General features: G+C 42.5%; 1 protein-coding gene across 1 annotated transcript in view; it reads right to left on the bottom strand.

Annotated features, from left to right (window-relative positions):
- TMEM266 (transmembrane protein 266) overlaps positions 1-12,183 on the bottom strand; it is a 51,543-nt gene that overhangs the window by 7,232 nt on the left and 32,128 nt on the right. Inside the window, exon 9 of the mRNA XM_065733597.1 lies at positions 3,879-4,065. Coding sequence (XP_065589669.1) covers positions 3,879-4,065 — 187 coding nt within the window. The remainder of the gene's footprint in view (positions 1-3,878; positions 4,066-12,183) is intronic.

The following is a 12,183-nucleotide window of genomic DNA, read 5'->3' as shown; positions in this document are numbered from 1 at the left end:
ACGGACACTTTCAGAGCCTGCTGACCATCTGACTAGGAGCACAGGATATCCCGAGTTGGAAGGGATTGAATCCAACCCCTGGCTCCGTAAAGGACCACCCAAAATCCAAACCCTGTATATCTGAGAACAGTGTCCAAATGCTCCTTGAGCTCTGACAGCTCAGGGCTGTGCTGCACTGGGCAGCCTGCTCCGTGCCCATCGCCCTCTGGGGCAGATCCTTTTCCTAACCCTCAACCAGTCCTCCCCCAACACAGCTCCACACCACTTCCTCGGGCCCTGTCGCCGTCAGAGAGCAGAGCTCAGTGCTGCTCCCCCACTCCCCTCCTGGGGATGGATGGGGATATGGACAAAACAGCACACACAGGACTCTCGTGGTGCGGGTCACACTGCGTGTCTCTGCACAAATCCCCAGAGGCGTTGTGTGTACCATGCGATGCAGGGGTTACTCGACTTACCTTACTGAATGCTGTAGTAAATTGCTGCACAAAATCCAGTGTAAATACCAGAGTACAAGCTACAGCTGTCCCCGAGGAGCTTTAACTTATGCACTATGCCATAAAACTCCCAGGTATGGAAATGAATAAAAAGACTGAATGCTTTCTTATTCCATAACCCCTCCACGATGAAGTATTCTGCACTGAATGTTTCCATTGTTCAGTGCAGACAGGGGAAATAAGATTAGCTTGAGATGGAATATCCCATTTTTGCATGCAGTATGTTCTCCAGCCAACTAAAGCTCGCTGGTTTGGCAGAATCCAGAGCTCTCTGAAGATGGCAATTTTTTTTTGAAGGCTAATGAAGTTAAGTTTGGCACAAACATACGCTCTATGCCATACCTTGCCCTCAGGTGCTGTATGTAAGGCTCGTGTTCTGCCACAGCAGAAAAGAAGAGCCTCTCCTGAGACTGTTTTGCTTGACAGCTGAATTCTGACTTTGAATTGCAGCTTTCCTTTTAGTGATCTTAGTAGCCTGGTCCCTTACTTCTCCTCAAACTAATCACTGCAACAGGCAACTGCAGATGCTTTTCAGAGCTCACAAATGCCAGCGTGGCTCACAGAATGATTAACTGCAGTAGTCACTCTGGAAAATCAAAGGCAGTAATAGTGAAAGCTACTGCTCTAAAACAGTTGGCATGCTACTGGAGAACAAAGACCCAGTTGAGGTTGAGGAGGTAGAAGAACCAGGCAGGGCTGGCTCATTCTGTTCTGGGGTAACTGCCTTCTCAAGCTGTTAGCTAAGGTTTTGAAGTCCTGCAGAATACACAGAAGCAATCCCTAAGTCAGCACTGCTACAATAGGATTCAAGGCCTTGTGATAATGGATGTGTTTCATTATTACCTCTTTTCTCTGCAAAATAACGCACACAGCTACATGCAAAATCCTCTGCCTCAGTTGACTATCCTCTGGATTGTGAGCTAAAGCACTGAACATATTGTTGGGCCTGTGGTTTCCCACACAGTTTGATCTTGGCCCCTTGGCAGTACTCCACTGTGATGGCAGACTATCCCAGGTGGCTGTCCCTTGCCTACAAGGACATGGGAAAATATTTTTGTTCAACTCCTGCCCCATTCAGTATAGAAGAGGATTGTAAGACATGAAGTCACCTACATTTAGTTTGTGAAGATAAGCACTCATAATAATTCATCTACAAAAGCTCTGTATGTAATACACAGCATGACACACAAGAAGTATTTCCTTGTGTTTTTAGTTGACTTCTGGGAATCAAAAATTAATTCTATATTCTCAGTATGAATGTTTAAACATAAGATAACTGCACCTCCCCCAATATGTGAAGTAATGCATGCTTTCTTATTTCCTGGATGCCAAAAGCATGACTTGCTCTTAAGGAATCACAGAACCCAACAATATAGAAACCAATCCTGAAGATGGCGTGTCTGCTTTGTTGAACAAACCACGAGTGCTTGTGTTAATCTGGAATGAATACTTTGGACAGGAAAAAAAAAATCAGATAAACCTCCACAGCACTGTAATTTCTGCAAACCTCCTCCTGATTGTGCACAACGCTCTCCAGCTCCAAATGTAACCCTCAGGGAACACATGCATAAATTATAATACATCCACTGGGGAAAGCTCTGAAATCCTACAAAAAAGGGGGAAATGCATTTCAGGGGACAGTCTGCTCAACTGCCTGCTTTTAAAAACAATTTCAAATCAGGAATAATTAATGGCTGAATTGTGGTTAGTGCTCAGACATTACTACAGAGGTCAAAACAGAAACAGTTTCAATGTGCTTTCATTACTGTGTAGAGAATGAAAAAATGTCAAGTTTGGAAGAGAATGGTAAGCTTTTTCTCTTAAAGCTTTTCATTAAAGTATTTCTATGCCTTAAATTCTGAGGAGTTTGATCAAATAAAGGTAGCAGGTAATCCTCTAATTCACACCTATGCACACACCACTCATCTACTGAAACAAAAAGCTGGGATGGCCACAGAAGGCTTGGGCATCACTGTGATGAAAAGTTACCACACGAAGTAGTACATTAACCATTAGTGAGATCATGACACATTCTCACATCCCCTACTGCAACACCCTGCCATGGGCATTGGGAATCATGGGGAGGGGAGCTACACCCAGTCCAATAAAGCCTTCTGGTCTAGCACTTAGTGATAAAAAACAATAAGTCCAGGTAAATGTAACTGTTAATAATCCCCCAAACCACACATCTCACCTAAAAGACAACCCACAGGACTGCTCCCCATCACGGGCACATGCAGGAGCTGCCTACAGTGTGCAAATGCTCCTTTTCTTGCACCAGAGCTGCCCAGCCTAAACACAGCTGAGCTGTCCAGCATCAGCAGCTTTAAACCACTTAGTGAGAGCATAAGCCTCCAGTCAAGGCAAACTTTCACAGCTGGTGTGTGGGAAAGCACACCACCTGGCAGGCAAGTTGGGATGTGGTGCAGTGAGCAGGATGGCTGGAACTAGTAGAAGAGCAAGAGTCTCATTTCCATCAATTCACAAAATAAAACATATTCACACAGAATAAAATATAACACACAGGTTTCTATGGATCTGCACACCTGCAGTTATCCACCTATGCCTGTATTTCTAATTCATGCACATAGAATCATAAAACCACCAAGGTTGAAGAAGAACCCCAAGATCATCTGGTCCAACTGTCCACCTCCTACCATTTCCCCACTAAACTCCACCCTTAGCACAACATCTACACGTTCACTGAATACAAGACCTGAGCATCCCCCAGCAGACAGACTCTTCACCTGGGTGATGGTGGCCAAAATAAATAAATCAATTAAAAAACCTGTCCAAATTAACTCCAGATGAATGTACTCTGTCATATCACTAGATTTACAGGTGAGGGTAACCTGGCCAAATACATTTAACCTGATACTTTTAAAACCAGTATGAAAAAAGAATACCATGAATGATGACTTACGCATCGAGCTCCTGTGCAGACAACGTAAAAGCTGTGAGATGTGACATAAATTTAGAACAGCTCAAGTCCTCCCTAAACCACCAAAACACAAGCAAACAAAGTCTGAAATCGTTTTTCAGTGTTCTCAATTCCCCTGCTTTTACCTCCGAGCGATCATTGTTTTGCCAATTCTAATTTGGCTGCTGCTGCAGTTTTGGTGTTTGAAGGACACAATCGTGAGGACACCAGCAATGTATACTGCAGTCATTATCCAGAGCTGAATTATTGGCTCTGGTCAAAATCTGCTATAAAATGCAACAGCTTCTGCCACTTTGGAGCAGACACAGCTTCTCTGCAACAATGGGAAACTGCAGTCTGCAGGGAAGTGAATAAGCTCACTAGCAGAAGGAAAGTAGCAGGTCCAGTCACTCCACAAAAGGGAACAGTAGTGCTGTGGATAGCAGCACATAAGCAGCACTCACCTCGTGGAGTCTGCAACTCAGTGATGGTCTCAGTGGCTTCATCATCTGAGTCTTCAGTTGCAACCACCTTGTATCTGTTGCTGCTCTGCTTGTTCAGTACATGTGGGACCTGCAGCGCAGCCTCTCTCTCTGCAGCCAGGTCCAAATCTTGCTGAGCAAGGTGGGCCCTCAGCTGCCTGATCTCAAACTAGAAGAAAAAATAACAGCATGTACTGATGTCATATGCACGTGGCTAGAAGTCCCTATTTTACAGCTTGGCACCTATTATTCAGTTTACCATTCAACTACAGACTGGTAACAGCAAACAATGTGACCAAGCTAGCATTTGAGTCCATTGCTATCCTGCAGCTCAAGTGAGCTGGATCACTGTCCACGTAATCTAAAAAACAATGACTGTTTCACGTGGTCATCGGCTTTGTACACCTCTCCCTCCTGGAGATATGCTTCTGGTCAATTTCTGACAGATTTAACTGTCAAATTGAAAGAAATAGTTATAAAAGAGCATCCTTAATAAGCATCTAGCTAGGTTCTTGACAAACACCTCTAATCTGCTAGACTGTAGCGGGGATTTCTGGGAACTGGTCCTCCCATACCAACTTCAGGCAAGGCAAGGCAAGGGGACACTGCAGTCTCCTCAGCCTGTTATCTTCTGCACTCCACAGCGTGAAGAAAACCCTGGGGCAGGCTGCCACTTTTCTGTCCGCTCCTCTCAAATACACAAGCTACAGCACTTACTGACATGCTGCAGTCAGGATAGGATTTGTCTAAAAAGCAGACACAGGTAAGACAAAAAAAGTTGCCAGGTACAGTTTGAATGATGGACACAGCATATTTTTCCCATGTCCGACAGCCACAGGTGTGGCTGTAATGCAAGAAGGAAAATCATTTTTCTGAAGTGCAGAAACAATTCAAACTTTGATATAAGCATCACAGAATCTCACTGCCCTTCCCCTTATCCAGCATGGCCACATGACAATGGATTTCTCCTTTTCAAACTCTTTTTAAGATCAGTAGTACGGCAGTGCCAAGTTGTGTCTAATTACAGTGAATCTGAACGGGGAAAGCAAATGAGTCAAGTAATAGGCTAAGGCATTTAAGATGTACCATTGCTGTGTTGCCCTTAGCTCAAGGCCTAAGAAGCCATCACCTGTCACTCTGTGGTTACAACAGAGATAGAATTAGCACCTCCATGCTTGAGAACCAGTGTGTAACAGCACACAGGCTAAATGAACGTGGGTTTGGCTCCTGCTTCTCAGATGCTGATTCTAGTCCGCCACTCCATCAGATTTTGAGACTGTTAGTGGACCTAATTTGCCTGACTGCAGCCCACGGGAGACACAGCACACATGCCAGCATGCTGCAGAGCACCAGTAGCTCTGAGGTGGGCATGCAGTTGGAGGGGGACCAAGACAAAGCTTCCTCAGACTTCAGAAAGGAAAGAGGAAAAAATTCCATTTGCTATATCTGGAAACTATCTGCTTTGCAAAGCATAAAGAACCTTACAGGAATGGGAAGGTCCAGTGAGAGACTCAAATCCAGAGAGCAAAAGGGCAGTTTAAGCTCTCTGGGTTACATTCAAACCACCCGCTGCAGAGATCAAACAAAGCACGCAGCTTTTTCTCTCCTTAAATCAGCAGGAAGAGGTCTGGCAGATGCAGACAGCATGAGATGTTTGCTGCTCTTAACCAAAGGTCAACTGGCAGTAGCAGTCAGGTAGCATAACAAGTGTCAAAATACTGCTCTGCTCCTCAGTCCCTGCAAAGGAAAGCTCCACAGCAGCTACCATCTGTGGTTTTTGTCTTTTTCTATCAGCTAGGAAGTATTAAGCTGGGAATACTCTTTTCCCAGGTAATTTCAGGTACCGTTCTTGAGTCTTTGAAATAAATATAAACCATAAAAAACCTCGTGTTTCACCATCAAAGGGAGAAAGACACGCTTTCAGACTCTCCCTCGTAAATCTGGCCATTTTTACCTCGTCTTTGCCAACAAGCTATGAAGCACTCAGCCTGGCACGCAGACCAAGCAGCAGTTGGTAAGCATCGCCTGTAATGACTCCACTAGACAACTTTTTACAGGCAATTCTTTATTCCTATAGGGAAAATGACCACCTCGATTGAATCTCCAGCACACAGACCACGTGTGAAACTGGAACCCACAGGGGAAATGACCACTGCTATCCAGGCTAACAGCTACTCGGGTAGCATCAACAACAGGAAGGGGCTTTGCTGCCATCTCATGTTTTAAGGGCAGAAATGCATGTCTGTGGCTCCAGCAGCAGAGGATGCACCTGCTCACGAAGGTATGTTACACAAATGTTATCTTCCAGAGGAAGCTGAAATGCAGGATGGGTGCACCTTGGCTCATGCACTGCATCCCCTTCCCTCACCCACATGAGATCAGTAAGCACAGGCGTGAGGATTAAATCCACAGGCACAGTAAAGCAGCACACTGCTCTGGACTTCACCATCACGTGAAAGGTAAAGACAGACACACGGATACTCAAAAAGATAACAGCAGAAGCTGACATTGCCTACGAAACTGCACAGCTTCAGCTGCTTAACAAGGGCTCTCTCCCCACTTTCGCAGTACTCTAGATGGCCAGCATCCAGTTCCAGGACTCACACGTTTGCCCTGAAGCCTGTGTAGCCATTAAAACAGTGGTAAGTCAGAATAAAATAGTGTAAATGTATTTTTAATTTGTTAGAAGAGGGCATTCCCTGTAACAACAGTGCCTGTTGCACTCCCACATTTGCTGTTTCTGATGCCACGTGATCTTTACAACACGTTTTGCAGAGATGCAGAACCAAAACTGCATTGATTACGGAACATGAGACAGTGCCAAAACCCAATTCAGTGCACTGCTCACAAATGCAAACCAAAACTCTCACTCTAAGGTAGCACGTTCATAAAAAAAATCACCAAATACTATACAAATTGATTCAAGAAAGAGAAAGGACATTCATTAAAATATCTAAGAAAAATTAAACAGGAAACACATTTTCCTGATCTTTTAGAGTGTATGAAATGCACATACACACTCAGGAAATCAGTTCAATACTGATTGTTCAAAGCTATTACAAATTATCCCAAGTTAAGCTGAAGCTGGTATACAGTTTTGACCACTAAAAGCAACCCAACAAAACAAAGGTTATGTCTGAAAGAACTGTGTGTTCCTTATGGGCATGATTCAATGAGAGATTGCATGAGCAGATTACCTCGCAGGTGCTTCTATCTACTGAACATTATATTGAACACTGACCTTGGGCAGCTCTAATGTGTAAAAGAGCTAATGAGATTGCTCTGACTCCATACCACACAGGCTGGGGCAGGTTAAATAAATCAGCAGAGGGTGTAAAATATAATGATCTTTTTAACTGAAAACTCTGGGCCAAAGCTAAACACATGAAATTTCTATTTGCAGTAGGAGCTGATGCAGCTATCTGAATGTAGACCTGGGCAACCTGAACACAAAAAGCCACAAGAGAGCTGCACTGAGGAAGTTACGTTCTGTATTTTGAGGCAGACAGTCTTACCTGCTACCTACAAAGGCTTAACTGTTTGGAAAAAGATATATAACATAAGGAAAAAGCATACAAATTTATACACACGATTTATTTCAGTCAAGATTTGCTGTTAGGTATCTGCTCTGTGCTAAGAACTTTCTAAATCCCATTGAGCACCTGTGGGCAAATAGTTTTGTCATGTGGAAGATAACTAGTTGAGATCAAGGAGACTCAGGTATACTATCTCCCAAATGAAGATAATTAAAAACTGAGCATTAGTGTATTTGAGACTGCTACTGATGTTATTTACCAGCACGCATATGTTATTCATGATTGTTACTTACACATACTTTGGTAGGATCTCATGGGGCCCTTTATCCATAAACTCCTTAACATACTTAGCAATGGAAAAAAAATGTATTAGAAAACTTCACACATAACAGCATAATTGAGGCTGAAATGGATCAACTAGCCCAAAACCTTGCTCAAAGCAAGGCCATCTAGCTCACTCTGCTACCAGCTCATCCTGACAAGTTTTATCCACCTCTATGGGTGTATATACCACAACCTTCCTCTCAATTTGCTCCAGTGCCTGACCATCCTCCTGGTGCAAATGCTTGTTCTTATATTTATAGTGAATTTTCTACGTGCCAGTTGTCACTGTGCACCTCCAAGCAGCGCCTGGCTATGCCACCCATGAGGGAGCTGAAGGCAGCAGTAAGATCCTGCTTTACCTTCACTTCCTAAGGCTGTACAAGCCCAGCTCCCACAGCTTCTCCTCCTATACTGTGTGCTTCAGCCCTGAGCATTGCTCCTGTAATTAGGTTCAGGTACTTCTTATATCAGGGAGCCCATGCTGGCCACAGCACTCCAGGTGTGATGTCACAAGCTCTGGGTTACATTCCTTTATTCCAGACTTTGGAATTAAGTCACACAATTTCTTTGGAGCAGGCTTAAGGCTACGCTAAAACTTAACATTTTTTTCATGTTAATAATCTCTGATTTTTACACGTGCACTGCTGCTGGAGTAGGCTTTTATAATTATAATGGAATGAGATGTGCACTATAAAAGGTGTGACACACGTGGCTTATATGAGAAATTGACTGCAAATTTAAACCGACTTGCTGTTGTTAAAATTAGCAATATTTTGACAGGAAAGAAACCAGAAAGAACTACAGGGCATGCTTGTGCACCTCCTCACTTCACAAATGCATTAGGTAATTATTTATGAGCAGGCAAAATGACAGAGACCTATCTAGAGCTCTGCACAACAACTCACTTTATACGTCCAGTTGTATAAAAAACTCCACTCCTCCCACCTGATGCATTACAACATGCATGAGACTCAAAAAGGGACAGACTTGGCAGTGAATCATATAGATCCTCCCCTTTAATGGTTTCTCAACAGAGGACGGCTGACGAGTTCAGAGAGATGAACAAACATTTTAGTCAGAAGCTTACCTGCCTAATGCAGGCCTAATAACTTTGCTCCATTCTATTAGTGCTGTCTGTATAGGACGCCCTGCCCTGAAACTCATCTGCCATTGGGATACAATCCAATGTTTATTTCCATTAGTTTAGTCATTGTTGGTAACAATAATGAAAAAAATCAGGAGACGTTTGCAAACGAATGATTTATGGGCAGAACGAAACACGGGATGACCTTGGCTGCCTTCCACTTACCAAGAAAATGACTGGTAGATAGAAATGAATTAAAATTATTGCAGAAGGATAACATCGGTTATTTCTCCAATAGGTAATTTTACCAGCTAAATAGCCCTGTCATTAAACTAGCAGCTGTTGTACAAATTATACTGCAAGATAAAAAAAGAAAATTACAGCTTCCATAGTTGTTACAGTTCTGAGAATGATGAAAAACCCTACACTACAGGGGATGACAGAAAAGGAGCTCTTGTGATACGTAGTCTGGGCTGGACTGCACTCATCTGAATGACTCTTATGAAAGTAACAGAAAAGGGCATGTAAACAGATCTATTATCAGAAGTGGAATTTCCTTTACAGGTGATTTCAAAAGAAATTTGAACTGAAATTTGCACTGTTAATTAAATTTTGCATGTATGTGTTTCCTTTATAATTTAACTTATCAATTTGATAAAACTTATTATAAAATTGATAAAACAATACCCCCAGCAACATACTCTTTCCATGTTTTTGATAGCAGATGCAGTGAGACTTTCTAACCTTTTCCCCATTCCCTGTTCCTGTGATGGGTAAAGTTTCTCCTGTTTCGTGAAGTCCTGCACAGCCATCTCAAATCCTTCAGTATTCTCTGCCTTAACCACCCTCACACTCCACTCCTTTTTAATGACATCTTTCTTGGCCAACAGAAAATAAATAAGATGGCAAACTATTGAAAGAGTTTCAGCAGGGTTCTGCAGAGACCAAAGTTGTAGCCCATGCATCTATAATTTATAAAATATATTCTGCTTTTCAGATGTACAGCTAGCCAAAAATCAGCATCTGGAAAAAGTCTGCATGTTTGCAAAATACGTTTCCAGTGTCACTCGGGAATGGAATAATACTTTGCAGTTGTGATACCCTATCATTGGCCAAAAAAAATATACAGCTGACACGTAAAACTAGGCAGATCAAAACCAACAACAAATAAACCACTACGAACATGCACACAAAACCCACCACACTAGTACAAACTGGCAAACAGATGCTGCTTTCCTTTCGCTCCTATGCATTCTCATTCTCTTGCCTTTGATCAACAGAACCAATTCTGCAAAGCGGAGTGAACAGTCTAGATACAATTCCTACAAAACTGATTAACTGTTACATTAATTTTAACCCAATCACTTTCCAGATCTGCTTCATCACATGCATTTGTGCAAGTAAACAGGAAAGGTTTCTGTTGGCAGAAAGAGGACAAGGGGAATACCCCTAGCACAGTTAGCCAGACTAACTCAGGCCAATTTAAACTGACCATGTCATGAAGATGCATATTCAGCTAAGTTTAAATTAATTACAAACAAGACACAAGTCCACTCAAAAAACCTACATGGGGAGAAACGCCAGACAGAGGCTGCTTTTGTGACTTCAATTCCTCCCCTTCGTGTACATGAACAACAAGGACTCGAATCACACAGCATAAGGAAAGCACCACAGCTCATATTAAAACTTCATCTGAGGCAGGAAAGCTATTTGCCTATCAAGTGTTAAGTACCAGCTTCAAAACACTTCTCAGAGAGGCTGCATACTCAGAGGGGAAACATGCACGACAGGCAACAGGTCAGCCCCTACAGGCAGATGTGGCCCTAGGCAGCTCCGTGCTATCTCATCTGCCTGTGATAGAGGTGGTAGGTACCACTCAGAAAAGGTAACCTGGAATCCCTACCTGCTGTTTAAAAGCAGCCAGACTGCTGTAGGCAACTCCTTTGTGCAAAAGCATAGACGTGCTCACCCAAATTCCAAGAATGAGCAATCCTTCAAAAGGCTGAGACAGATAATCAAATGAAAAAGCAAAAACCTGGCAGAATTTTAGACATCAAATATCATTAGGAGACTTCTTTCGGCACCAGATACTGTATAGAAATGCCAGTGTGAATATTATAATGCTGACAACTTGTTCTTGACTGAGTTATGAATCTATTAATTTATGAAGAAAGAACGCAGTACTTGTGTCAATGTTTTCTGTTGCTAACTGCAGCAAATTAGTACATTTACCTCAGATTATACAGCTGAAACATTTGTTTGGCAGGAACTCAGGACAGTAAAACATGAGAGATTAGTGCGCTGTCATTTTTTCTATAGTCCATATTTTTCCATAGCTGATGACACTTGAAAGCTTGGAGAAAACCTGCTCTGTTTTCACAGATTTACTCATCTACCAAAGCAGTATTTCTTTGTATTTGACATACAACTATGCTGTGACCATCAGAGCTCAACTTAGAGCTACCATGGTTAGATGTTTTGCAAGCCAGGCATGCAAATAAGGAGAACGTGGATCAGAATGGAGGGTGATCCTGAAACCTTTTTGGTATAACGAGCCTACCTTCACTCAGGCTATGAAATAACACTGAAAATTGTTTAGAGATTAAGACTATTATTTAGCTCCGTAATAAATTTCCTAAAAATGAATGTTTTCAAATTTATGATTGTCAAGAACTTTAACCTATGCTACTGCACGAGCTGACAGACAAAATACTGCTGTGGGACCCAAGAAATTGCTGATTTGCCCATGCCATTAGGTCTGAAGAGATTCTCTCCTCTGCAAAGCTGTGTATATACCATTTCCTTTTCATTTCATGATTGTAACAGAAGCATGAATCTATCAGTATCACTGCACAAAGTTGTCAAGAAGAGGACTGTCGATGGGTTTTAGGTTTCTAACAGAGAGATGGGCACAGAAATATCTGCTTCAAATTAGGTACCCATTCCACAGCTGCCCTGTACTGGGATGCGTTGCCTCTTCTCCTGTCTACTCAGGCCCTTCAGCTTTTTGACTGATTGACTCATTCCAACTTAACCCTCATTCTGTATTTGAAAAACACCTGCAAAAGTGGGCAATGGGAACTGACGCTAGAAACTTCCAGCCTTCATTTGGACACCTCCTAGTTATCCTTGCAATTGAAACAAGAATTAAGTCGGTTGGAGGATCATTCTGTTGTGGTTTGGTGCCCCACTTTGCCTAAGCAGGTTACTCAGACTCATTTACATAAGACTAATTCAAAATGCCTGGCTTATTGTCACAATGACTGTTTCACACTTCACACTAAGTATATCTGCCTAAGACAGTTTAAATCTCACTTTCTCTTATCTCAAAAGACTGAGCCAT

Source organism: Cyrtonyx montezumae, unplaced genomic scaffold, assembly GCF_038088225.1.
Source record: "Cyrtonyx montezumae isolate F1298 unplaced genomic scaffold, pur_monq_1.0 scaffold_17, whole genome shotgun sequence".
Lineage (NCBI taxonomy): Eukaryota > Metazoa > Chordata > Aves > Galliformes > Odontophoridae > Cyrtonyx > Cyrtonyx montezumae.
This window is presented reverse-complemented; position numbering and strand designations above follow the sequence as displayed.